General features: G+C 42.6%; 2 protein-coding genes across 8 annotated transcripts; one reads left to right on the top strand and one right to left on the bottom strand.

Annotated features, from left to right (window-relative positions):
• Positions 1–124: 124 nt before the first annotated feature.
• Positions 125–4926, top strand: slc22a13a (solute carrier family 22 member 13a). The gene is made up of 10 exons (XM_023822867.2): positions 125–499; positions 860–963; positions 1153–1307; positions 1676–1844; positions 1944–2064; positions 2428–2522; positions 2697–2911; positions 3207–3315; positions 3794–4000; positions 4831–4926. Exons 1-10 carry the CDS (start codon positions 125–127, stop codon positions 4889–4891), a joined length of 1611 nt encoding a protein of 536 aa, XP_023678635.2. The 3' UTR covers positions 4892–4926.
• On the bottom strand, positions 4797–27849 carry xirp1 (xin actin binding repeat containing 1). Of its 7 annotated transcripts, none has more exons than XM_023822864.2 (9): positions 27641–27849; positions 26746–26913; positions 26472–26523; positions 25697–26026; positions 25230–25314; positions 19161–19306; positions 18649–18705; positions 9356–9486; positions 4797–9200 (listed from the first exon to the last, which is right to left on the bottom strand). In XM_023822864.2, the coding sequence occupies exons 2-9, from the start codon at positions 26868–26870 to the stop codon at positions 5936–5938; spliced, it is 4191 nt and encodes a 1396-aa protein (XP_023678632.2). In that variant the 5' UTR covers positions 26871–26913; positions 27641–27849; the 3' UTR covers positions 4797–5935. The 7 variants fall into 7 exon arrangements, with proteins under 7 accessions (XP_023678632.2, XP_023678631.2, XP_023678630.2 ...); XM_023822863.2 differs by having other exon boundaries at positions 26746–26918; positions 27701–27849; XM_023822862.2 differs by having other exon boundaries at positions 27701–27849.

Below are 27849 nucleotides of genomic sequence, written 5' to 3'. Positions count from 1 at the left end.
GATCTAGAAATACTCTACTATTTTTTAAATATTGACTTGTGATCTGCGCTACTCACTTATGGGTTAAATATTAATTTAGATTGCCACTCTCTCTATGGAGCATTAACATCAGTCGTCTTTCACCATGGCAGACTTCAGCGAGATTCTGCTTGTCATCGGCGATTTCGGACTGTTCCAGAAGCTGCTGCTGGTGGCGTTATGTTTCCCGGCAATGATGATGCCTTTTCAAAACTACAGCCTGATCTTCACGCACGCCGGCTTCCCGCGCCATTGCAACACGGACTGGATCCTCAAAGTGAGCCCCAACCTCACCAGAGAGGAACAGCTGAACCTCACGGTGCCCAGGAAGCCAGATGGATCTCTGCAGAGCTGCGAGATGTTCATGCCGGTGGATTGGGACATCGAGGACATCAGACAGTACGGCCTCAATCAGACCACCTCGTGTTTGCATGGGTGGCAGTTTGACACCTCTGTGTTTAAGACCACGGTGGTCTCGGATGTGAGTATGACTGGGTGCAGAACTAGTGGGATTATGTAATAACACCAGTAGTGCGTGATCTCCAGTGTTGGTACCACTGTAGAAAATGCAATATATTTTAGCATTTTAACCCCTAAAATCTACTTTCTCTGTCTAAACCATCAGCAGTATCTGTTTAATATTAAATATTGATGTAGAAAACTTTATTTTCTCTTTCATTCAGGCCAAAATGTTATAGTTTTCAAACACTAGAGTATATTTGGGTTTTATTCCTCATATTTGATGTCTATCAATTGCTTTCAAAAATGAAATGATGTTTGATGCGCAATATAACAAGTTGAGCAGAATGTCAGTGAGTCATTCGATTGTTCTTTTCCCCAGTTTGAACTGGTCTGTGATAGGGCCAGCTTCTTAGGAATTGCCCAGACCATTGGTCTGTCCGGCATCCTGTTTGGCTCACTCATTTTTGGTCCTCTGGCTAAATCGTAAGTATGCGTGTCACTGGACATATACCCCAAAGTGCTTCTGCGTGATCCTCCAGCACCTTCGGGGAAGCCTTGCGGCATTAATATCCTTAGTTTTTAATATCCTTTAGTCTTTCTGCTGACTTGATCTGAATTACACATCTCATGGACTGTGGAATCGTGCCTGACTGAGATTTCACTCTCTTCTAGGCTCGGGAGAAAACGAGCAACTCAGATATCGCTGATCATCATGGCTGTCTTCACCTTGACCACAGGATTTGCCCCGACATTTTATGGCTATTTGATGATCCAGTTCATTGTGGGGTTTTCTTATGGAGGCTACCGTGTGAACAGCCTCATACTTGGTAATTAATGTAGGGGTTCCTATTTTGTAAGCAGTGATCAAATTAAATCAAATAGGCTTTTATTGTCAATAAAATGATGCTGTGTGTATTAGGGATGTGCATCTCCATCACTGGTGAATGCATTGCCAACCAACTTTATATTAAAGAAACTTATTAAGCAACTACTAGTGCAATACGGTATGATTTGTTCCTATTGCGATGCACTGCAATTCAACATATGCATTGTGTAAGAGTTTTTTGTGTTAACCAAATGCAATTTGCACTTTTTTGCTTTTGGTTTGTTTCTTTTTAGTTTGTTTATTGTGTAAACAATTATGTTGCTCATTGGCAGGTTTGATGATGTCATAAGCATGTGTTTCCTCCAATAGCAACAGAGTGGATTGGGGTGACAAAGCGATCATTACCCTCATGCATCAGTCAGGTCGTCAATAGCCTGGCACAGTGCATCGTAGCTGGGGTTGGTTACGCCATCCGTGACTGGCGAACTGTCCAGCTGATCCTCACCTCTCCTCTGCTTCTTGTCCTCTTCTACGTTTGGTACGCCGCTTCCCTTTGACTAGTTGACCTCCTTGGTTGTCTGCTCCCTCCATATTAAATGAGCTGGCTTTTCCCACTTCTTTTCTCTCAAATCTGAAGGCTGATCCCGGAGTCAGCGAGATGGCTCCACGATTGTGGAGAAACCGAGGAGGCGGAGAAGCTGATTCGCAAGGCGGCGGCTGTCAATAAGCGTCCGGTCCCGGACAATATCCTGGGCAAGGTGTGTCTGTCACTTTCCTTAATGCTTGCACCGTGTGGCTCAGTGGGCTAAGCCTGTGTGTCTGTAATCAGAAGGTTGCCGGTTCAAACCCAGCCTCAGTACGTCTGTGTGTCCTTGACCAAGGCCCTTAACCCCCAGCTTCCTGGGCGCCGCTATGGGTGGCTGCCCTTTGCAGACAACTTACTCTATGAAAAGGAGCAAGTTGAGTGAGGCATAAAGACAGTTTCGCCAAGGGGATAAATAAACTATTGATTATTATTATTATTCCCTGGATTGTTCCTAAGTTTGACTGATGAAAAGCTTTTGTGATGTGTTTCCTTTGAACACAGGTTAAAATAAGAACTCTCTCCCTTCCCTATTCAGATCAACATAGAGAGAAGAGGAAACAGAGGAGAAATAAAAGATCTCATTGCTTCCCCTCATCTGAGAAAATCTCTCTTAGTAATTTCATTTGCGTGGTAAATTTTGCAGCCTGCGCTACTCATAAATCAATATTTTTCCCACACTCTTTAATTCGTTAAGTTTTTGATTAGCCCACATTGAACCAATGATAATTTGCCCAAAATTATTTCCACTCAATTTATAGTTGTAACATGTATTAAAATTTAAGCATATTCTTATCTGTATTCCAGGTTCTCTCTAAACCTCTCGTACAGCTGTTTGACGTTAAACGTTGGAAACTTCGGGCTGGACATCTTTCTGACGCAGCTCATCTTCGGACTGACTGAGATACCCGGTCACATCCTGTGCATCTGGCTGGTGGAGATCATGGGCAGGAAACATTCTTTCACAGTCACTATCCTCATTGGTGCAACCCTCTGCCTACTGATAGTGGCTGTTCCTCTAGGTAACCACATCACATCACAACTGCATAATGTGAAAGCTAATAGATGTGGAGATAGCTAACGAGTGTGAATGTTATGTGCAATAGCAAACTCAAAAACATTTTTAAGTTAGAAGAAAGTCAGTTTGACATTGTGGTGGGTGTGTGGTTGGCATGATGACACCTGCATTCCAATGCATTGACATCATTTATATAGAGCTAGTGCAGTATAATTCACTTCTGAAATCATTTTATATAGCACCCTCCCCAATTAAGGCTGTGAATGTTTCAACACCTGAATATCCTGGCTTCTTTTCAGACAAGCCGCATATAATCACTGCCCTCGCCACTTCCGGGAGGGTCTGTACCACTTGGGCTGTCACCATCTGTACTGTCTACGTCCAAGAGCTCTTCCCCACTTCTCTCCGGTATTTAATAATAATAATAATAATAATAATAATAAAAATAACAATCTTTATTTATATAGCACTTTTCATACAAGGAATGCAGCTCAAAGTGCTTAAAGTTAAATTAAAACCAAAGACAGAGACGCAACTGACATATAGGTAAATGAAATAATAGAAAGATGGAATAAATCTAAGGAAAATATATAGATTTCTCTGCTTCCCTGCTTTATAGTGGTCTTCTGATCCTCTTCAAGGAAAAGTCATCATCTTTGGAACAGTTTACTTAAACCCATTTCATTTACCAGAATATTGAAATGTTTAATCTCTGGTTAACTCAGCTTTAAAGGCAGTTCCCTTTTCTAAGTTCATTAATCATCTGTGTACTATGTAGAGTCTTGACCAATGGGATTTTGTGCACATTGTAAGGTAACATTTAATGGTTTAAGCGTCATCTGCCGCTTTTGAGTCACCCTGTACCCTTTCCCCTGTGTCCCCTTAGTCAGGCAGCCATGGGTCTGGCTTCCATAGCCCCCAGGGTGGGTGGACTGCTCTCCCCCATGCTCAACCTGCTGGGCATGTACTACAGCAACATCCCCATTCTGGTCTTTGGTGGCCTGACTCTGGTCAGCGGGATCTTGTCCTGCCTGCTGCCTGAGACTCGAGGGAAGGATCTGCCTGACCATTCCGAGGAGATGGACAGGAGACGGTGAGTCTCTCTGATACCCATGAAAGCCGTGTCAGTCTAAATGTTAGGTGCTATCAAATCAATGTTAACTCTCAGCAAATGATGAAAATGGCGTTCCTCCAGAAGGTTCTTACTAGGGTTGCAAAATTCTGGGAATTTTCTCATTTATTCCTATATATTTCCATTAATTCCCATGGAAAGTTTCCAACTTGGAATATTTCCAAAATTTCCCAGCTTAACTTCCCACAAATTTTCCACACCTTTCTACCCTGTCCTGTTCTTCGACCTTTATATTTGTTTTTGTGATCACTGCTTCCCCATACAAATTTTATCAAAATTAAGTTATGGCTGAGAATCAGTCTCTTAGGTTTTGTGTTATTTCATGACGAGATATTTGACTTCATTTATACTTGGTTTTGAGTAAGTACACTATTGTTTACCTACCTACTACACATATGGGTGAACAATGAAAAAAACGTTGATTTTTTTCAGTTTCAGTGTCAGAGTTATTACTATGTTTTTCTCTTTGTAGAGCATCTGCCTTGCTGCTGGTCGTCCATTTCTAATTTTAGCTTCAGGTTTTCAAGCCTTATGATCTTTTCCGAAACACTGGATCTTCTTGTAATATGCCCAAAAGAACACGGGCTGCTGTCAATATAGTCAAATAATAATAATGAAAAACACCTCTCTATATGTCAGCTGGTAGATGTTAACAAAAAGCCAGACTAATGGTAGCTGCAGTGAATTTTGAGAATTTCCCCAGTCAGCTCATGTACTCTAACGTAAGTGAATTTTAAAGGGACAATGCTGTCACACATTTTAAATAACTTTTTTTTTTTATTAATCAACAGGGACACAAATGACACACAGATAAATGAGACTTGTGACGATGTAAAATCTACCAAACTCTAATCCGCATTGGACTTCCAGCCTTCTCTTCCTGATGGAGGAGCATCAGACGACAAGCCCGCCCTTTCGATGCAGTTTGTTGAGACTGGGCATCAACAGTAATTAACAAATGTGTGTAATTCACCATAATTCCATGTGTCTATGTCATGGTCAATCAAATGAATTGGTGAATTGGAAACTGCATCAATGGCTCTGTGTAAAGGGCCTTCATGTTCCTGTTTCAACTTCAAACGCACATTTAGTTTTATTTTATGGCTATAAAACGCACACATGGATGTCTTGTGCTGCAAATGATTGTTAAGTTGATAATTAACACACATGCACCGATGATGAATGAAAAAAAAAACAATACAAAGGACAGGAAATTGTCTTTCTGCAAGATAGTAAAAAAGAGCTATTTAAGCTGGATTGGGACCAATGAAGACAGTATGTACGAAAGACATGAACCGTATTTTTCTTAATTTAACTGAAAAATCTTACTAGAGCTCACTTTCCAATATGATCTTTTAAAATATCCAGTCACATGGTGTATTGTATCCATTTATCAGAATAAAATTTATATACATTTGATTTAATTGGGTTTCTGTTTAGGTCTTTCGGGCATCTTTATGAGTCAAGTTTTTTTGGCCAGTCTCTGGATCAAGTCTGAAATATATGAAGTGATTGTTCCATTCATTTATTTGATAGAGCAAAGTACAAATGAGATAAGCTTGAAGTCAGAGCGTATGGTCAGCCAGAAAAACAGAAGAAAATACTAACAATTCACAATAAATATTAGGTCTGTATTGGTGGAAATACACAATAATAATTTCTATAATTTTCCAAAATATTGACATTGATATATTCAAATGTATGATTTAAAGGTAATTAATGATATATTTAAGTATGCGTTTGAGCAATAAGACTGGCAAGCTATGATATGGCATAATATGTGTTTGGTGCCATGTCAAAATTTAACATTCATGATTGTATAACAGATTTAATAACTCCCAGACTGCAGCAGAATCCTTGACGTCTGTTGTGTTCAATAAAGCCCCGCAGAGATCTCTAGCTTAATAAATCGTCCATCCAGTTGTCATTCAGGTTTTCTGATTCTGTGGTAATGGAGCCCATGCTAAATGGATCGAGGAATGTGTCGATCCCTTCGGCTGAAGTGTCTGGCTTGGCTGCTGGCGGCTTGAGAGCTTCTGCTGCAAAGATGTCAGCGGAGAACAAGTTGACCGGAATGTCTGTAGTGGAGCCAGCCATGGCTGTTTGGTCCAAGCCGAGGAAATCAGTGAAAATTTCGGGGTCTCCTCGAGATGGTGGTTCAGCTGGGATCCCCAGGCTGACTGAAAAATCATTCTCCCCAAAGATGTCCTCTGCGTAAACTGAGGGGAGCGCTGCTGAGGAGACACCCAAACCAGCATTGTCTTTATCGAATGCAGTAGAAGCACCTGACCAGACCAGCGCTTCACTGTTTGTGCTAAATATGTCAAAGCTTGTGTCTTGTCCTTGATGATCTACTGCCTTTTCAGTACTCAGATTGAATAGGTTATTCCCTTCAGCTTGAGAGGAATCCACTATAGTGACAAGATCCACTTCATGTTGTTTGGATTCTGCATTGAGTACCAATGGACCGTCACTGTTGCTAAATATATCAAATTCCTCATCAACTGATCTCAGTGGAGTGTTACTTAAACCAATGAGATCTTCGGGATCATTTGTCGGTGGGAGGTTTTGTGCTGATGAATCAGCAGTAACTTCTGGCTTAATGTATTCTAGTGTTACAACTTGTCCGAATGGATTAAGGGTAGTTTCGGATGCATCCTCCGTAACATTAAATTCTGTGATGTCAGTTTGTGTGTTTGACATGACCTCCGTGTTTAGTAGGGATGATAACCATTCTGTAGACTCAGAGGTCATGGGGTCAGTATAACTTTTCTCTGTGTGAACATCTTCATAGATCTTGCTGGGATTTTCATTGCCTATGTTCTCAGTGAAGGGAGAATGGTCAATTGGAGGCAAAGTGAAAGAATGTTCAGAGACTGCTGCCTGTATAAGGTTTGAATGGGCATCTCCTTCGCTGGTGTCATTCATGACAGGACCCAGAAAAGTAGGATCCTCAGTAGTACCTTTCTTTATCGCTGCATCTGAGTTGACCAACAGCTCTGCTGAATTGATTGGATTAATGATACTCATCTCCTCAGTAATGGTGTGACTAAGGCCCGCTTCACTTGAAGCATGCACACTGGACTCTGAAAGTGTTAAACATTCACCAGTGACGGGTGCCTCTTCAGTAGATGTATTTGGCTCATAATTTTCTTCACAACTAAGACATGTAGGGTTAAGGTCATTTGTACTGGTGAGCGAAAGGATTGTTTTTGAGCTGCCGTCATCTACTTGTAGGGATAAGTGTGTGTTTCCGGAGATATTCACTGCATTGCTTAAGCTTGCGCTGCTTTTGATTTCTTCATTTTTGTTCATTTCTGAAGGTCTCCATGCAGTCTTGGTATTTACTTGTTCAGTCTGATCAACCTGAGTGTTGTCGCCCATGGGGTCCTTCACAAAAGCGTCACTGGCCTTTTCTGTCACTGTTCCTGGTTCAGCATGTTTTGCCTCTGCCACTTTGGAGTCTTTCTTTTCTTTTTCAGGTGACGATTGGAATAGTTTTCCCAGTATGGACCTCGGTTTGGCCTCTGGTTTCTTGGTCTCTGTGGGTTCTTTTTTTTCTGTTTTATCTTTGGCACTAGATGTGAAAAGCTTTGAGAAGGGGCTTTTACCTTGACCCGACATCTTTGACCAAGATTCTTTGCGAGCGTGAGCCTTCCCATTCTGCTTGTTAGCTGCACTCGGTGTGGGGGATTTTTGGACAGTTTTGTCAGACATGTCGGGTGTTTCCTGCTCAGTCTCGTTAGCTTCTAGATTGTCATTGTGTCGCTCCATTTCTTGAGCAGCGGTTTGTGTCATAGTCTCCTTTCGATTCACTTCTGAGTCTGTTTCTTCTGCATGAACACTCCCACTCTTGGGTTCTTCTGCCAGCTCTCCATTGACTTCCCTGTTTTCATATGATTTCCCACTTGTCTGGATATCATACCTCTCAAAATCGGCGTCACAGACCTCTTCTGCCAAGCTTTTATTAACAGTGTCTTCTACAGTGGTACTAATTAAAGTCTGTGAATACTCTGTTAAAACTGAAGCAGAAGACTGAATTGCATTCACATCAGTGCTTTCTAAATTCTTTGGTTTAATTATGTTTTCATTTATTTCATTTTCTTCCTCCAGTTGACATTTGTATGGATTAGGAATGTTCTCATTTTGGTCCTTAATTGCGTCATCGATGAATAAAGAGGCAAGAATTTCCTCCTTGGCTCCCAGTACTGTGGGTCTGCAGTCTTTATCCTCATTAGGTACAATATCTGGGTTACTGCTGTGACATACAAAATCAGGTTCTGTGTTTATTTCAGAATCTCCCTCTGTGCTTGTATTACCATCCAGCTCAGTATCAATCTTCATTGCAAAGCGAACAGATTTTTTCATTTTGTCTGAGGCTGTTACTTTCTTATTTACGTCGGACTGGTCTTTTCTTGGAGTCAGTGTTGAATCAGGCAGTGTTAAATGTGCTGTTTTAACTAGAGTGTTTTTCTGTGGCGTTTCCTTTACTTTAAAAGAGGAGGCATTTATTGGGGAACTTTCTTGAAAAAGAACTATTTTATTAGAGACACTCCATGGACGGGATAGTGCTGGACTCGGCATTTCCGCATGCTCTGAGGCTGCAGCTTTGGGTTTGTGCTTCATACCGGGCCCAGGGGGCACAGAGGAGCTGTTGAGTCTCTGTGTGGGTGATGAAGGAACCTTTTTGTTGTCTCCAGTTTTACTGGACTTTGACATTAATCCCTCTGGACTTTGCAGTACATTTCCTGAGCTTTGTTTGCTTGGAGAATTTGAGCTAGCTTCCACTATACTCATCTCACTTAGCTTCCTTTCACCATTGAAAGGTGTTACTAGGCGACCTACAGATGTCTGTTTTTCTGGCGGCCAATTAATTTTCAGTTTTGTTCTTGTATCTCGACTACTCGCAGTCTTTGTGTCCCTGAATTCCTGTTTTTTTGGAGCTGCAGAGCCCGATGACTCTACAAAGGCCTTGGATTCCCCTTTAGGGTCTTTGCAAGTCTTTTCGTCAGAATGTAAAGACTCTGTAGTCTTCTTAAGCCAGAGGTCTTTGTGCTGTTTGTGGCCAAATCCCTCATCATAATTCCCCTTCCTTTTGAACAATTGCTGGTAATGAGATACACAGTAGAACTCTCCATAAATAGCTGAATAGTTGTGAATTCTGCAAAGAAGAGAAGCAAGAAAAGATTCTCATATATCTGTGAAAAACTAATGAGTCTACGAATTAAAATTTTGTTAAATTACTAATACAAATACAGAACGAGACCATCTTTCAGATTGGACTATCTTTATGAAATAAAATAAAATGTATCTCACCCCAGCTTCTTTTTACAATGTTTACAGCAGAAGCAGTTGGAATGGAAGATTATTTTATCAGCAACCATTTTCTCCATAGGGTATACAGGCTCCAGACAGGCAGAACATATTTCCTTTAGTGTCGAGTGGAACTATGAGGAGAACGATATGAAAATAAATGGGACAAAGTTTAAACAGTACAGAACTTAATGTATTTACGTCAGATAAATATTATTTACTATGGCATCCTGCCCAGGGTGTCCCTCAGCCTTGTGCCCTGGTCTACCTGAGAGAGGCTGCAACGCCCACACACCCCCATGCAATGACACTAATCAGGATAGTGGATAGATGGATGGATGGAAATAATATTTGCACTATATATAATTAGACTATTATCCTCAAACACCGCTGTCCTCAATGGAGTATGTATTTTGACATATATTTTGAAATACATCAATGTAATTGCTGATCTGTTTGTATATTGTAAAATTGTATCTTGTTTGTATGTTTAAATCTCACATACAGTATATTTGTAGAGATTAAAATTTTTCTCAAGTATTCATTATCGTAACATAGGAAGCAATTATTTATTTATAATGATATTTATTTCATTACTTGTAATCATACACATTTCACTACAGTTTGTTTCAGTAGATATATCAGTACAGAAAGGCCAGTAAAACTGCATTGAAATATAAGAGTTTATGAAATACAAAATTTCATATAATTATACAAATTCAATCATAAATACAATATACATTTAAGTACAAAAATTTGTATTTTGGAACATGAAAATCTAGTGCGACTAAAAAAATCGACAAGCTGGTTATTGCAAAGCATCAGGTCTTAGGATAAACACACAAAAAGAGTCACTCTGTCATTTTTTTTCAGGGCTTTGCTGGCCTTGGGTGACCAAATGTGACAAAAACTCTTCCGCTCTCATTAACTTTGGGCTGAGGATTTTCTGAGAACATCTTAGCAGACCTCTGAGCAGGAGGAGATGTCAAGACGTCATATCGGCTGGGGGTGGAGACTGCTTCGTAAGTGGACGATGTCTTTGTCTCCGCTTGCTTCGTGACGATAGTAGAAGTCTTAGAGGAGACAAACTTGTTACCGAAGCAATCTGTCTTTTCGTATTTTTCGCTAATGGTCTTTGTGCCAATTATATCTGCTGGTTCAGGCACAGTTTGCAGCTCTAGTACACTGACATTCCGTCGGGAGTTAAGCGGACTGTAAAAGCTGGGCTTTGAGGCGGAGCCATTTACTTTGGACTGATATGCATCAGGCCTGCAGCGGGCCGGACCGTTTTGCTGATGAGAAGCTGTTGGTACTTTGGGGGCCTCTGCTGGTTTCCTTGCAGCTGACTGAATGGAGATGAAGGATGGGGAAGACTGAGAACCAGTACATGATTTCATTTTGGCCACATCCTGAGCTGGTCTTTGGGTTTCTACTGATTTTCCAACCTTCTTGCTCTCTGGCTTTGGGGTGCTTTTTGGGGCCCTGTCTGGTTCTTTCCCTCGTTCTATTTTAGCTTTGCTGGAAACTATGCTTATTTTCCTTATATTGTTAGTGGCAGGAGAGCTGTGCACGGTTCCAAGGGACTCTTTGAAGAGTCCAGACAGGCCAGCGATGTCAGACTCTGATTTCAAGTTGGAGACAGAATACAACGCTTTCTTTATTGCCTCTTCTATGTCCATAAGTTTAGTTAAAGTCTGCTCTTTCAGATGGATTATCTCTGCACTTGCTCTTTCAAGATCACCAAAGGCAACCTCAACTGAAGAGATACCGTCTATGTCATCTTTTGTCGACTGTGTTCTTCTTGCCTTCGTTTCCCCTGTAGACTTACCATGTGTCATATTTTTACCAGGAGCCACGATCCAGGCAGGCACATTCTCAAATAAGTTCTTCATGGACCTAACGTCGACTTCACTGGTCTCACCCTCTATTTCTGCTACTTTCGAAAGAATTATCTTAAGCTCTTCCCGTTTCCTCAGATTTTCGAAGATTTCCATCGCCGCCTTCACGTTGCCTCTCATTATTTCTTCTTTGTGCACCGACAGCCTTTGTCGGCGCTCATCTTCTGTTTCTTTCTTAGCTTTTTTCTCCCTCATAACTACTTTTGTCTCTCCTTCTTCGTGGCGTTCTTCATTATTGCAGGAGCTTTCTATAGCAGGTGACTGTGCTACTGAGGCATGAGACCCTTGAGGACCAGCTTCGTCACCCTGTTGGCCGGCATCCTTTGAGCAGCCCTGTGTCAGTTTAATACAGCTGTCCTTCTCTCTCTCATCTCTAACCTCATCTCGAGTTACTTTAATTTTCCTGGGAAAAATCGGAGTGTTACTATTTTTTCGCCCTCCAAAGTTTTGAAGAGCGGCTTGAAAACTTTGGTTAATTTCACTCTTGGCCTCTCCGTCTTCTGAGTAACTCTGCATGCACGCACGGATCTCTTCCGCTGCATTAATTTTTTGTGGCCCCTGCTTGTCCCCTTCCTTTTCATCATCACTGCTAATGATGGCTGTTTTTTTACTAATAGTTTTTGTGACCTTTTCTTCCACTTCATTTATTGGGTGAATCTCTTTTGTTTGCTTAATTTCTCCAGGGCACAAAATTATTTCTTTGTCAACAGCTTCATGTTCCTTGGTGTAGCCAAAGTTTAAAGAATGTCCTTGGACTGTTTTAGTGGTTGTTCCCTCACTGTGACAGTCTTTGAAAGCTTTGTTGTGTGCAGAGTCCTTCTGCTCGTTTTCTTGACAGATCAAAGGCTTTGGAGGTAATGGCGGGGGAGAAAGTTCTCTTTGTTGTTGGTGTTTGGGTTTTGGTGGAATTAATGGAGTTTGCTGACTATTCCTGTGGTGCTCAGGCTGTTTTGCAGAGACAGGCCTAGTTCTGAAATTTTGTCCAGGGGCTGTGTTTAAACATGGTGGTTTTGGAGGAATGATTGGCTTAATAGTTGACGGTTTGTCACACACTTTGGGAGGCAGCGGTGGTGGGTTCTGCAATTGCCTGGCAAAAGCTGAAGAAGCATTTGTCCTATCTGAGCTTGCGTCAGGGCTGGGGTCTGCCACGGGTGCCAGCTTCAGTGTTCCGGTGACTGGCCTTTCCTCGTAAATCACTGAAACTGAAGGAGACAACTCAGTGTCAGATGGAAGCACAGGTGCTAAATCTGGCTGCTTACCAGCAGATTTTTCACTCTCCGTTTTTTGCTTCTTTCTGCTCTCTGAATAAGACTGTCCTGCATTTCTGTATATCATCGCAGCTCTGAAATCTCCCTTGGACACATTAATACTACACTTTTCAAGGGACCGAAGAGCTGCCTGCACATCACCTCTTACAACTTCTTCTTTTTCTACTGGCTGTGCCGCAGCAGGGCTCTGCAGAGATTTCAGAGCAGCTTTTATATCTCCTCTCACAACAGCAGCTTCATTATTCTCTCTGTCTCCATTCTCTGAACTTACAAAAGGATTTACAATGGAACGCTCTGGATCAGCATCACCTATGGTGACCCTGACGTCTCTGCCCCTTGTGATTTTATGTGTTTCATCAGATCCCAGTTCCTCCTCGGAGACACTGACCTTTTGATGACTTGATGTCATCTGCTGACTTCTCATCTCCTTCATGGTTGAGACGGAGGACGTTTCCGTTTTTTCCGAGACTTGCACGGACGTGTGCAGACTCCTTGCTTGCTGGACACTCGTGCTCTTCTGAGTGGTAATAAGGTTTTGGTGTATCTGACCCTGTGTGGAAGCTATTTCTTGGGTCACTGTTTGTTGATTTGTACTGTTATTCTGAATTTGTTGTGAAGTGTCATCTGAGGTGGAAACATTCAGATCATAAATTTTGCCTGGAATAACGAACTCTCGTTCTTCTCGCATACCCTGCCTCTTCGCTTGCTCCAGTGATTGTTTTGCAGCCTTGACATTGCCTGATATGATTTCTTCCTTTGATACAGTGGTTTGGTTTCCTGTTGTTTCACAGGCTTCCTGTGATGACACATCCAAATCATAAATCTTTCCAGGGATAATGATTTCACGCTCCACCCGCATGCTTTGTTTCTTTGCTTGTTCAAGGGATTCTTTTACTGCCTTGATGTCCCCAGAAACGATTTCCTCCTTTTCTAGTACAATGGGCTGATTTGCTGCCTGCCCCAGAGAGTGTTTGGCCAAGGAAACGTCACCACGGATGATTTCTTCCTTCTGCATGTGACCTTGCTCAGTAGAACCTTCAGAGAAGACTTTTTTGACGTTCTTAACATCACCCCGCACTATGTCCAGGACTGTCCGTTCTACCTTCTCTTTTTGTTGGTTCAGATTTCTCTTTGCTTCTTTGATATCTCCATGAATAATCTCGACTGGCTCCTTCAGTGGAGAATCATTCTCTGATGGTTCTGTTTGAAGACTTTTAAGATACTCAAGGTCTCCTTTTTCAATGCAACTCTTGTATAGATTCACATTTCCTCTCTCGTTTTCTTCAAATTGAAATGAAGCCTGGGCCTTGTGGTCTTGGCCAGTAGATAAGAGGCTCCCAATAGTCGATCTCACATTTCCCTTTGTTATTTCATGACTATCGGTTTGATTTTCGTAGTGACTGGAAAGTGAATACACAGTCATCGCAGCATAGCCGCTCTCAGTTTCTTGCATCACAATTCCTTCTTTCCGAGTCTCGTCATAACTGAGTAGACCTGTTATGACCTGTGCAACATTTGCCATTTTTTGTCCCTGGTCTGAATGTGCAGTGGATTCTGCTTCAGTGGTTGGAATCTGCATTCTGGTGGTTTCAACAAGTCCATGCTCATCCTCTTTTACAAGAACTATCTGGTGTGTTAGGTTTGTTCTGAGTAACAGCTGCAGAATAATGTTCTTGATATTCCCTTCAACTGTCTCTTCTTTTAGGATACTTGGCCCTTGATTATTTATAAATTGATATTTTGCCATTTTCACACTTTTCCCATGAGTCTCATTTGCTTCTATAACAATCCCCTGTGCGTGAATAACCTTAAAGTAGTGGAGACAATTCAAAGTTTCCTTCACACCTTTCTCTGAATCTTCTCTCCTTTGAAAACTGATCCTGTCAAGTGGTGTTGATTCAAACATCCAAGTTGTGCTCTTCACATCTGCTTGAGGTATTGCCTCATGAGTTAAACTGGCTGCAGAGGGATCCACTTGCTTGATGGTATCCAATGGTTGCGTCTCAAATAGCCACGTACACCGTTTCACATCGCCTTTATGACTGTCCAGTCTATGTACTGTCTTCACAGTGGACTGTTCCTGAAGCTCACCTTTCAGGGTGTCTATAGGTTGATTTTCAAAGAGCCAGCTGGAGGTTCTAACATTACCTTCTTGGACATCCCTGACGCTGACCATCCTCACAAATTTTTGACAGGAAGCTCCTTGAGATTCAAAGTGCTGCTTGTTTTGCTGGACATCACCTTTTTCAATGTCTACTACGGTCCTGATGCTGTCCTCCTCTTGGCTTGTAAAGGAGTCCAGTGGTTGTGTTTCAAACTTCCATCGTGCTGATTTTACATCACCCTTGACGACATCTTCTTGAGTAACAGCTCGGATCACAAAAACCTCTTCCTGTGGTTTTATAATGTCTAAGGGTTTCGTTTCAAATTGCCACTGAACTCCCCTCACATCCCCACTCAGCACCTCTTCTTTCTTGACTGTGGTGACCTCATGAATCTGTCCTTCTTTATCTCTTATGGCATATAAAGGCTGGGACTCGAACAGCATAGTACTGGATTTAACATCTACGCTCGTAGCAGGCTTCTCAACAAAAACAGACTGATGTTCGGGACTCCTTTCTTTGTCATGGATTTTATCTAAAGAATATGTCTCAAATATAAGCTTCTTGTTTCCAACATCTCCACCCTGCACATCGCTGACAGGAGATATGTTTTTATTGCTGTCTTCTTCTTTAATGGTGTCAATAGGGTTGTTCTCGAATAGCCAGGTAGACCTACGAACACAGCCTGTCTGAATATTAATGTTTTGCTCTTCAGTTTCATATACCCTGGCCAAGGCTGTTGCTTTTTCATTCACTGATTTTGACTCAAATACCTCTTTGACTCGAGAAACGTCTCCAGACTGTATGTGGACCTTACTGACATACCTGACATCTTGGTCTGTGTCTGCCCTCCTTCCCATGCTGTCTAGAGTTTCCGTCTCAAACAGGTGCCTCACCATCCTCACATCAACGTTGTTTGTTGCATCATCTTGAAATGTGCTGCACAGTTTCAGCTGAAGCTCATCACTATCTTTAATGGCGTCCAAAGGCTGAGTCTCAAAAAGCCAGGTGTGTGACTTTACATTGATCTTCGGCATTGCTTCCTCTTCAGGTATCTTCTCAGACTTCTCATACAATATGTCCATAGGTTGAGTTTCAAATAACCATTTGCAATTCTTAACGTCCCCTTTGTGTGTCACCTCCTGTTGAACTGAGGAAAGCTGCTCCCTCTGGTTAATGCTATCCAAGGGCTGTGTTTCAAAAAGCCATTTTGCCATCTTTACGTCACCAGCTTGATCCTCCTGCCTTGTGATGCCTTTAATGATCTCCACTTTTGCCTTTTTATCACCAAATTGATCCATAGGTCTGGTCTCAAACATCCACCTGTAATTTTGGACATTTTCTTTTATAGATTGTTCTCTGCTCACAGTTGTGACTTCGTGAAAATTTCCCAAACAGTCTTTAATGGCATACAGTGGGGTGGTCTCAAACAGCGTAATGTTGCCTTTAACATTCTCTGCTATAATTTCCCCTTGCTTTTCAGTTTGAAGATTTTCAGCCTGAGAAATATCGCCAATCGGAATTGTTTCAAAGAGGTGCTTGTAGGACTTAACGTCTCCCTTTTCAATCTCCTCTGCATTGCATTTTACTCCTCTCTCTGTCATCTCTTTGCTGATGCTATCAAGGGGGCTGGTTTCAAATGTATTTTTTCTGATTTCCACTGACCCCTTCTCTTCGTTAGTCACTGTAACTTTTTTCAGACGTCCAACTTCATAGCTGTCTTTCAGGGTGCCTATTGGCTGGGTTTCAAACAACCACAAGGTGGACTGTACATCCCCTCCTACTATCTCCTCCTTGGGCAAGCTTTCAGTGGTGGCTTCACCCTTCAGTGCAGCTAGGGGCTGAGTTTCAAACATCTGTCTCTTGTTTCCGACATCAGCGGCTTCCACGACGCTGATAGTTCCCTGAAACTTGTCTTCTTGGATACTTTCATGAATGGCGCTCAGGTGTTGTGTTTCAAACATCCATCTCTTCTTGTCAACGCCACCTTTTTGGGCCTCTTCCAGGGAGATACCCCGGATGACCTGCACCTTGGATGCATCCTTGTTAATGACATCCAGGGGTTGGGTTTCAAACAGCCAGCGTGCTGTCTTCACGTTGTTGCTTTGGATCTCTTCCCTACAGATGGACTTAATCTCATGGACATTTCCGGTGCTGTCCCTAATAGCACAGCAGGGTTCTGCCTGAAACAGTTTCACTGTCTTCTTGACGTCCCCTTTCTGCTCTTGTATTTCTGACTTCAGCTTGAAAATGCTCTGATCCTCAACAGAGGTGCAACGACCTAAAGCATCCAGAGGCTTAGACTCAAAGAGCTGCTGTGTTCCTTTTACATCCCCCTGCTGCATGGGTTCCTTCAACACAGCCTCTACCAGCTCTCCTTCTTCTGGGTACGTCTTACTGAGGGTGTCCAAGGATTGTGTTTCAAACAACCAGGTAGCCGTGTGAACATCCCCTTTTATGGACCCGCACCTCGAGAGTGTAGAGGAGTGCTGAGCACTGTCGAGTTCCACACGTTCGAAAATTGAGGAGGTGCCCCTGACATCTCCTCTTTGTGGCACTTCCTCCTCTAGCAACTTCTTAGTCAAGTGAGGATCTCCGATGCTGTCCAGGCTCCAGTTCTCAAATATCCACCTCATGGACTGAACTTCACCCTGGTAACCCATGTCTGCTTGCTTGGTCTCTGAGTTCAGTACCTCGACCAGCTCATCGTCTACAACGTTGTCAAGGTTCTTCCTCAGCTCAGGGTGGATGTGCTTGAAGAGCCTTTTCAACTCGCTCTTCTGTCGCTGTTGGTAGAAGGTGGAGAATGTCTCCTTGGGTGGCACCACGGGGAGGAAGGCATGACTTTGTTCCTCTGGGCCAGGCAAACTCTCCTGGGGTGCTCTTGGGAGGGGAGGGGGAGGGAGAGGCAAGTCATCCTCCCCTTTAGCCCCCTTGGTAACATTAATCTGTTGGTGTCTATCTGCCATCTTAACTGTAAATGAAAAGGAATTACTTGTGTTATTTTAACAACCAGTTTATCAAACATAATTTTAATACATGTAAGTTTGGAAGCCATGCATGTTATTGTTCTAGCCGTACTGTACCTTGGTTTACTTCCGTAGCAACCAGGGGACGCATCTCATGGCAAACCATCTTCACTCATGCCGAAGTTAATGGGACTCCACAGAGGTTAGTAAAGCAGCCCTCACACAGATGGTCTGACTTCTTAAGCAAGTCAAGCTTTTGATTCCAGAAGGAGTGACTGCTAACATGACTTGGGTAATGTGCTGGGGATCCCACTTGTATCAAATTTATTAGAATGAATCAGATTCATGGTCACTCTTCTATCATGGTTTGATACCTGATATATATTAGTGACAGATTAAGAGCTTTCACTCTTTGTTGTACTGCACTATAATTTAAATTATTGAAAAAGAATATATCCATTATGGGGTAATTTTGTATTACATCCATCCATCCATCTTGCCTCTGCTTATCCTGGTCAGAACTGTGGTATTTTGTATTTGATATGTTTTCTATGTGTTACTCTTGATGTATATTTTACATTTTCTGCATGTATAACAAATGACAAAATACAGAAATGTGTACTTGGCCAGTTGTACATGTTCCCAGTTTAAGAGGAATTTGTTAAACTTCTAAATGATTTAAATCAGAGGTGGGGAACCTGTTCCATGGAGGGCTGGTGTGGGTGTGGGTTTTTGGGGTGGCCTCTCAATCAGCCAATAATAAAGCAGTGGTTCTCAACTCCAGTCCTGAGGACTCACTGTTATTGGCTGATTGAGAGACCATCCCAAAAACATGTACTGGCCCTCCATGGAACAGCTTACCCACCCATGATCTAAATTATCTAAAATTATTTCTCACTGCCTTTTCGCACCTTTGTGCCAGGTGTAGGTGTCACATTATATCTACTGCTTGGACTACTGTACAGTGTTTGTAATCGGGTTTTTACTGACAGGTACAGTTAGTAAGCATCACTGCAGTCAGAGGGGAATTGTGTTAAAAGTGAGCACTCTTGTCTGTACCTTGCTTGGTTTCGTTGACCTTCCTGAGGTTTCAGTATACTTGTGAACGAAGCTGCCCTGCAGAAATATTTTTTAACGGCTCAGTGCAAGTTGCTTCTTTTTACGTTTGTGACTCTGAAGTAGAGAATACTAATCAAAAAGGATCAAATGTGCTCCACAGAAAACAGAGACATGCAGTCAGTGGGAAGCCTCGTCCTTCACAGGTCTGGTGCACTAATCATCATGTGCTACATGGATAACTGAGATATGCAGTCACTGGGAAGATTCGTCCTTCACAGGTCTGGTGCACTAATCATCATGTGCTTCATAGATAACTGAGACATGCAGTCAATGGGAAGCCTCGTCCTTCACAGGTCTGGTGCACTAATCATCATGCTTGTTATATATTTGACATTGCACTTGTTTCACACCCCGCCCCAAACAGAGGAGCACATTTATCGCCCCGCCTTGACCGGCTTGACCTTTGGGACACAGAGGGTATGGAAAGAATGGGGAGAATGACAGGCACTTACTGGTTTTACGGGTCCGTCTGTTATGTCCGCAGCTGCCGCTTTGGACAGATAGAGCAGCGATCTATCTTGGATGGAAGCAGGGGAGGCTTCTCGTCCGTGCAGAGAGAGGGGGTCTCTGAGGCGTGACTCAGACAGCCTGTTCACACCTGCTTGGATACGGAAGGGATGTTATTAATATGAGCTAATAGAAGTCGCGGTCACATGTTCAAGTACAAACATAGCCAGTTTTCGGTTAACCAATGGGGTGGGAGGGACCCTTTGGAAATGTCTCCCTTTGGTGGAATTGTTAATTAGGGTCAAACATTTACACCAGTTATGCACCACTCAGATTTCTAGCTGCATCATATTGCTTTGCTAAGACTTGTTAAGAATGCTAAGGTACTGTATTTATTTCTTTATGAATGGTAGAGATAGAGAATCATAAATCACAGCAAGCTTGGATCTTGGGATTATGAAGCAATCAGGAACCTCACATGCTTTTTCATAATTATCACAAGCAGGACTCAGCCTTTCTGAATATGTCTGTATATTTAATGCTTCTAGAATACGTATTTACACAATATATGTATTGGTGAAGGCTACCTGCTACAGATATTTTGTGAAATTACGATACATTAGATCACATCTCGGGATTTTAGTGGACATTTTCAGAAGTGCCTTCGCTGTGGGGAAAAAGTTGTGGGAAAATCAGTTTTTATTTGGAATCCAGTTTAGTGTTCATTAATGTAGGGGTCCAAAACAGTGTTATTAGTGTAAATTTTGTAGTTTTTTAAAGTTTTTATTTGGAATCCAGTTTCGTTTTCATCCATTTTTACTGCAGTTTTATTGTTAAAATATATTTCTATTTAATTGTTATACATTTGAGATTTTTTATTTTTTAGATTTTTTTTTCTAGTGATTCACTGAAAACTGTGGAGCTATTTTATGCCTGATGAATCCTACATAAATACACAGTGCACATTATGTACTGATCTCCCAAATAACAGCAATTAAAGATAAAAAACTAATTATTAGGTAAACAGGAATAAAATGGTATTTGAAAGTATTTGACGTTTGCTTTTATAGTTTTCATTTAGTTTTTTTTTATTTTATTTTTCCATCTTATTTTATTTCCATGTATGAAAATGTTTTCTTTTAGTGTTAGTTTTCGTTAAAGACGATAACCCAGGTGCAGAACGTGCCCCCGTTGGCATTTCCTACCCTAGCTTTTTGGAATTGGTGTCTGGCAGCTAGGAAAACAGACCCCTGATAATGGGCTGTGTGTATATATAGCAGCAGCCTGTTCCAGTCGCCCTTATCCCTTTTCTATTGTTATACCTTGGAATCTGGGGATTGAAAACTACCTCAACCCTAAAAGGGTGTAAAGGCCCTAACATCACGTGTACCTATTAAGGACCCGTCCCTATTCAGTTGTGTGGAATGTGTCTCTTGTTTTGTCTCTTCTGCGGGGCTGGGCAAATAAAATTAGCCCATAATGAAGTTGTTTTCTCTTACAGAAGTTGTATTAAACGATCGCATAAAACAGCGGCCCCCTCCCTGATTACACCCAGTCCTGGTCATGACCTGCTTTGGCAGGAAACCCCTGACAACTCAATGGACAACAAAGGGATGTGCAGACTCAGCTGGCGTGTCGCCCCAGGTATCGGCCGACAGCGCCAGCGGGGATCTCCTCCAGAGCAGTCAGCACTCGTATGGGCAGCAGTGGAAAATGTCCCACCCCACCCCCTCCACAGCATGGGACCTGCCATTGGAGTGCATTTCTAATCCTCGCTGGAATCCCCACTGATTTTCTTTAACCTTATATGTACAGGAGTTTGTAGACCCCATCAGACAATTTGAAGGCCCATTTTCTGAAGGGGCGGGGTGTAAGAGCTGCCCCCCCAGAATTGATGCTAAACCCTTCTAAGTAGCACTAAGCTTTGCTAAGCTCTACTTTCTTCCAGTTTTTTCTTGGTCCTGAGTAATTTAAGCACACTACTGTAATCTAAGTACTCAACTGTCTAATCCTAAGGACTGCTCACTGTTTACTGTAACAATATTACAAACAAATCAAGAATAATCATATGAGCTCTTTTTATGAATCGTACAGTGTATGGTTGGTACCAAAATTGGAGAAAAATGCTATATAAAGGCCTGGAAGTCTAACTTAAACACTGTCCAGTGTTGTAATGATTACAACAGCTGGCTGGTGCAGTGAGTTAAGCACCTATAAATGAATATTAGAGCGAAAAACGACCCAGCTCTTTGTGACAGTCAGAGTGGGAGAGCGCTCAGCAGCCCTGCCCGTCGTCGGGCCCATCTGCCATCGCTTGCTACCTCGGGTTCCGCACTGGACAAAGGACACGTGACTGGCTGGCTCCATTCAAAAGCCTAAAAACGTGATTCATAGCTGGGTGATCAGAGAGAATACCTAACCCTAACGCCGGTTGACCCTTCCTGTTATGGCCTACACGCTCACCTACATACATCGGCTTGCTGTGCATGCAGAGCACAACTACAGACCTGCGTTTTGCATTATAATATTTCATTTTGATTCATAACCAAAACCAAAGGTCATAATCAAATCATTCATCAGTGAAAAAAAGATCTGCTTTATCATTTTTGTTGAGACCAATGCATTAATAGTGTTGCAAAGCCTTGGTAAACAAACCCTCAGACACATTAATTTTAATTTATTGTTCCCATTAATTTTTCAGAATATTGTGCCCTATATCCAGTGACAGCTACTGATAACTGAATTGCTGTGGTAACCAGTTAACTGTTCCTGATTATCCAGAAGTGGCTGTTCTCATACATTACGAGATGATTTTGGGTGCCGTCCCCGTCACAGAACCCTGAGAAGTTTGCCATTGCGGTCGCTTTGCTCTCTGACAGCTGTTCCTCAGGTCTGGGGTATTTAAGATCTTCAGCTGCTCATCCGCCGGCCCATTTTAATGCACAGTGACACCCTGGGTCCCTTTACCGAGGTGTTAGGACTGAGGCCCTTCGGGAGGGCCTAAGAAGGAGCCAAATATGAATCTTTCAGTATTATGTAAATTAAATTGTATGACACTATCTACTGTTTTTGCTGATGGATTGGCGTCTTGCCCGGACTGCTGCCTTGCCCTACATGCGGGCCTCACTTGGAAGATGGGTGTCCGTCAGTTGGATGGATGATACCATCACTGTTAATATATACAATATGTCAATAAATTATTACTATGTAATGTATTATTAACTGCTGTATTAAAATTGCACATATATTTTAATATGTTTTACCTATTAGTGAAGAATTCCTTAAATAATTGTGGATTGTAATGGTCCTCTGGGGTGTAGGATCACCTATCTGGACGACGCCAAATCCTAACCGCTCATCCCGAGACTCGCCTGTCCCGTCAGCCTCCTCAGGCTGAGCTGGAAGCACCTCCTCCCCATGGCTGGGTGACCTTGCATTAGCGTTAGCATTAGCATTCGCCCCCACCCCTCTGCCCAGCCAGCTTGGAAACGCGGGACACGGGTGACAGAGAACGCGTGACTGGCGGCTGTGTGTCATGGACCGCAGACCGACGACTTTGTGGGGCCTCTTTGATGTGCATCCTCTAGGATGCCGTTGATCTTATTATGAGACTCAATGAGATTAGAGATGAATCACCATGTAACTCTGGACTTCAATGCTTTCCTTAATCATTCCTCTCAGCCTTTCTTCCAGTAATTCTAAATGGATTAAAATTACAAAATACAGCAGTGTTTCTTAATGCATTATCCCTCCTGCCATTCGTCAAAGCATCCTCTAAACTTTATTGCTACTATGCCTATATTACTCTCGACTGTGGATTTTTAACTGGCACTTTCATATCATTCCACTGGCACGAATCTCAGGCGATAAACTGCCCCATTTAAGTCTCCAAAGTGAATTCTTTTAAAGAAAGCAAAACACGAGATGAAGGTCATTCTGGCTGAATAGGCTCTGGGTGGGAGAAGCTTGCTCTTGTACTCACGCAGATTTGCCGATTCTGCCTTCTGCTTCCTGACCAGTCCTGTTGCTTGGTGCTGACCCGTGCAGTAGTGTACAGTCTCTGTGTCGCTGGGCTGCCGTCCACCGCTGTCTCTCTGCTTCTCTATGGGCTGTTCCACGGCGACAGCTGATTTTTATCAGCCTCGTTCCGCCAGACGTATGAAGCCAGTCGGCTATTTTTGGGGTGTACTACGGCTGGTATTCCACCAGTGTGAGTCAATCACCGCTTCTGGGAGCGCTGGGGAGGGGACGCCAGGACGACCCCCTGCCCATTCCCACCCTCAACAGTGTCACCACCTGTTCCAGACGTGAGGGAGGCCCGTTTGGTGATGTCATCGGGCATCGTGAGTTAGGGCTATGGTCACTAGCTGGCTCTGCTTTACCCCCAGTGATGGACTCTTACACGCCTTCTTTATTAATAGTTACGCTTATTCATTTGAGGGGACCTGAAGTAACGGAGCATTAGCTGGCAGAACTCAAAATATTAAATTACTCCAAACCTCACGACGTTACGAATTGAGTCTTATTGCATGTGGTAATGTCTTCTTTAGTAACAAGTGCTCTTCTATGTTAATCTAAAAGTTTTCTAGACTGTGCTTCTTATTTTAATCTTTGAGTTTCCTAATATTTAGGATGTTTTTCGTTGTGTCAATTTTGTTTAATCCTTGTGGTTGTTTGGTCTTCATTTAACTGCTAGCTACCAGAATGTCATTTGATGTCGTCTTTTGGGTGGACAAGGAGAAATGTTTTACAATGAGAAACTGTCAGAAGCTTTTGGCTCTAGTTCGATTTGGTGCCTAATTGATCATGAATGACATTTGCCGGATGTTCCTCTGAAGGTATTTTGGAAATTAGAGCTTAAACTGATTTTGACGTTGTAGTAGTTGGTAGTGTGGCTCATGTTTAACCTAAGCCTAGCTAATCATAAAATAAATTTAAACAAAGAAAATGTAAGATTGACAAAATACACTAAAACAGACTAGGCACATGCCTGATTGCTTAAGTGAATGTTATAAATAGAGTGTCCTGCTAGCTGGTTACCTTCTTCAGTGCTTTGTGTTATTTCCAGACTGTGACGGACCCGGTTTACACGGAGGCAGTTATTGGGGCTAAATGTGAATCATGATCACATCAACATCATCCACCTCGCGCTTCTCAACAGGACGTGTCAAGGAGCCCCGAAAGGGCAGCCTGTAATCGCTGCTGGATCCTGGGCACTTGAGTGAGCACCATTTGCTATAACTAGCAGCCTTACAGCAGCTCACTAAGTGAACATAGTTATGTGCTTACCCGTCCGTGCCTTTGGCTATCTTTAGTTTCTCTTGCTTCTGGGTCAGGAAGCAGAGTTACTGTTAGCTTGGTGCATTCCTTACCCGGCACCACCTTGACATTATTTTAAAGGTACCTGTGGTCTCCTCAAGGGGGGGTGGGTCACATGACCTTGGATGCCCCTCCCCTCTCCGAGGCATTACCAAATGGCCAAATGGCACCCGGCTCACACCGGTCGCATCCGTGGGATACGGTGCACTCTTGTTGACAAGTGGCAAGATGTCTGCCCCCCTGTTTGGAGGCTGTTTGGGATGCCAATAAACAACTGTCTGGCCTCACTGTCCTGGGGCCGGGGGGGGCTACAGGGGCTTTTCATGTTACACAGCTTTTATCCGTTCAAAACCCGGGTCTGTCTGTACCCTCTGCATGAAGTCTTTGGCAGAACCAGATACGAATCACAACATTTTTTTTTTATCATGTGCGAAGTCCAGACTGAACTTTTTAGCTCTTCTCTGGTTACCATAGAGATAGCATAAATAAATATACCATGATTTAAAAAATTTTTTTGTCAGTCACCCAGAATGAATACTGTTCACCCAGAAGACACAGTGACATGGTCTGGGATTTTTTTTGCCTGGGAAAAAACTGGGAAGGGCGTCCCCAATGATCAAATTTTCTAAGTGCATTAAAAAAAATGTTTGTCTTTTTTTTTTGTTTGTAAATTTCATTAAGAATCCTGGTTGAGGCCCCTTTTTTCGAGGACGCACTGAAGTGTCCTCGCTGAAGACGCAGCCCCCAGTACTCACCCCTCCCACTGCTTGGGGTCTTCTCCCAGGTCACAGGCGTCCCGCTGATGGTCTTCCTCCTCTCTAATTTAACTGCACTCGCCCTCTGCAAGGTGAAGTTATTCTCAGCGTTTACATATAGCGCGTTCTCTCCACGTGGCCGCGACAGGGGGCTCGGTGTAGTGACGGTACGCGTGCTCGCCTGGGTGGCTATGTATGTGAGGACGTCGTCCTGTCCTTGTGGTGCCAGGTCTCGGCCTGCTAATTATTCAGAGAAAAGCTGTGATTCAAGCAAGCCTACTCATGAATATTTATGAAGAAGAGGCAGAGAATAGTGTGATGACTGTAGAAAGGACAGAAAAAGTGGCAGGTGTTGTTTCGTGGATTCTTTTTAATTCTAGTGCCTGGAACATCTCATGACAGGGACCTGACAGGAATGTGTCCTGCTGTTCTCCATATCGTGCTGCACTTTCCTAAGAGCTCCTTACCTGGACCAGGGTCTCCTTTCCAGCTGATGCGGTGGCGACACTCTGTGGTCCTCGCCACCTTGGTGAGCCGGTGCTCTGGATTGAATGTGTCCTGTTCAGACTTGGGCTGCTGCCGAAATCCTTCCGGGGGGCAGCCTTGGACTCAAACAGTGCCCTCAGTGCACTGGTCCCTGTCAGCTCTCTCAGGTGAAGGTGCTCCATAGACCGGCTCCGCGACAAACCCGAGTACCACCCCTTGGTAGGAGAATCCCAGTCGTGTCGTCTAGCCTCGAACCTTTGCAGCGTGGCCTCCATCTTGCTTTGGAATGTCTCCTCTCTTTGAGTAGGAAACTGCAGGAGGTAGGAAGTAGGAAACATAGAGGGTATACATGGTGTTACAGTTACTGTTCGATGCTTTGATGTTGAATTATTGGTAACGCTTTATATTAACTGCACCTTCATAATGCCTTTATAATGCATTCGTAGATCATTCAATGCACCTTCACTTATTAATGTATATTAAAGCTGTAAAGGAATGTCTGGATGTTAAGGTATACTTACATGCTGCTTATGAATGCCTTATCAAGGTGCAGCTTATGTGAAGCGTTACCAAATAATTTTTTGAGCTTTAGAGTACCAGGTTGTAAATTTTGTGGGTTAATACTTTCTTGTAGCAAAAGAAGAGGAAACAAAACCATAACATCCCCTTTTAAATGAAATCCTCTAGTTTCAATCGTTATTATTATTAATAGTGTTGTACTATTATGAGCCAAACTTGATTCAGTGAGAGTGACACCTTCTGCCTGTCCTCTGAACCTGTGCTTCTTACATCAGCGGAGCTCTGATACCTATGAAACAGATTGTTTGTATAAGTTCTATGAATCAAGAGAAAAGCACAAATCAGATATACAGCTAAAAATTAGTTAAACTTTACAGTTCAAACTGATAAGCATCAGCTAGCCTAAAAATCCTGTAATTTGATTCATATACTGAATGAATTCTTCATTTATGCTTTTTAGCACTGGGAGACTGGAGGCCTTGAGTGGAACATCCTCACTCTCCTCACTTACTGTTTGACCAGCTGGGAGACAGACTTCTTTCCAAGCCTGAAGTCTGTGTCCATCCATGACCTGCTGTACCCTGTGGAGAGCTCCTTCATGGACTGAGACCTCCTCAGGGTGCCGACCACGCTCATGGTTACCACCAGGAGACCCACTGCAGGTTTGCCAAGTCCTGATCTGCTCTGAAACATGGGGGAGGGGTTAACCATCATGCTGCCTAACTGCACACAACAGTAATTGCAATTACAATTACAATGATTTCAACTTTAGCTGATGTTAATGCTAAACTAGGCCCTTATTGTTTTTAAACAGTAAGTTAGTTATCAGGTCTGTTTACATCATACTCTTGAGTGTGATGGACAGAGTGTGGTTGGGTTTATTAATGAGATAATGATGCTAGAGAGAATAATCTGTCGTTTGTAGAGATGTCAGCAAAAGCAGTTAATGCTACAAATTTATGGAGAGAAATACTCCACCCCCCTAGATTACCATGGGTCAAAGAGTAGTTAGCTAGTGGTTAACTAGACATATGATTGCATGAATAGTGAATCTTTCTCACATGACTTAGTTAATGTATATCCCTCCAAAACAATCTGATGCCAAAATAGTTCAAAATGATAGAAAATTTGTGGAGCAACCAAAATAAGATCATAATGATTAGTGTGAAGATGGATAAGATAAATTTAATATTGACATGTCTCTTATACCTATCCGGCAACATTTTAATCTATTTTCTCTGTACTTTTTAATGGTGCAAAGTAGAACGTGATATTTAAAGTATAACACAATCAGAGATATTTGCAGGTTATACTGCATTAATTCTAAAGTTTCCGTGTTAGTCCCAGACAGGGATAATGCTGATTATTTTTCTGGTTTTACACATATTTCAGGCAAGTAAACAAACCTTCGTTATCAACAATGGAAAGAAGAATCGCTTAAAAACCAGAGAGAGAAGCACCTTCACCTCTATGGAGCCGCAGTTGGGTGCTTTGATTCTGAGGATGGAGAAAACGAGCCGAGCCTTCAGACCAAAAGCACCTCGGTCGAGTCGCCTGCCGTCTGTTATCTTCTTGAAACAGTCTCTTACGGCTTCGCTGCAGGACAGGAGATCAG

Source organism: Paramormyrops kingsleyae, chromosome 4, assembly GCF_048594095.1.
Source record: "Paramormyrops kingsleyae isolate MSU_618 chromosome 4, PKINGS_0.4, whole genome shotgun sequence".
Taxonomy (NCBI): Eukaryota; Metazoa; Chordata; class Actinopteri; order Osteoglossiformes; family Mormyridae; genus Paramormyrops; species Paramormyrops kingsleyae.
This window is presented reverse-complemented; position numbering and strand designations above follow the sequence as displayed.

What these genes read in the sequence shown, in the direction of transcription:
- slc22a13a (XM_023822867.2), top strand. Translation starts at nt 125, where the DNA reads ATGGCAGACTTCAGCGAGATTCTGCTTGTCATCGGCGATTTCGGACTG. An exon ending in TTTGGTCCTCTGGCTAAATC is followed by an intron (nt 964 to 1,152) that starts GTAAGTATGCGT and finishes ACTCTCTTCTAG; the next exon opens with GCTCGGGAGAAAACGAGCAA. An exon ending in CTTGTCCTCTTCTACGTTTG is followed by an intron (nt 1,845 to 1,943) that starts GTACGCCGCTTC and finishes TCAAATCTGAAG; the next exon opens with GCTGATCCCGGAGTCAGCGA.
- xirp1 (XM_023822859.2), bottom strand. Translation starts at nt 17,589, where the DNA reads ATGGCAGATAGACACCAACAGATTAATGTTACCAAGGGGGCTAAAGGG.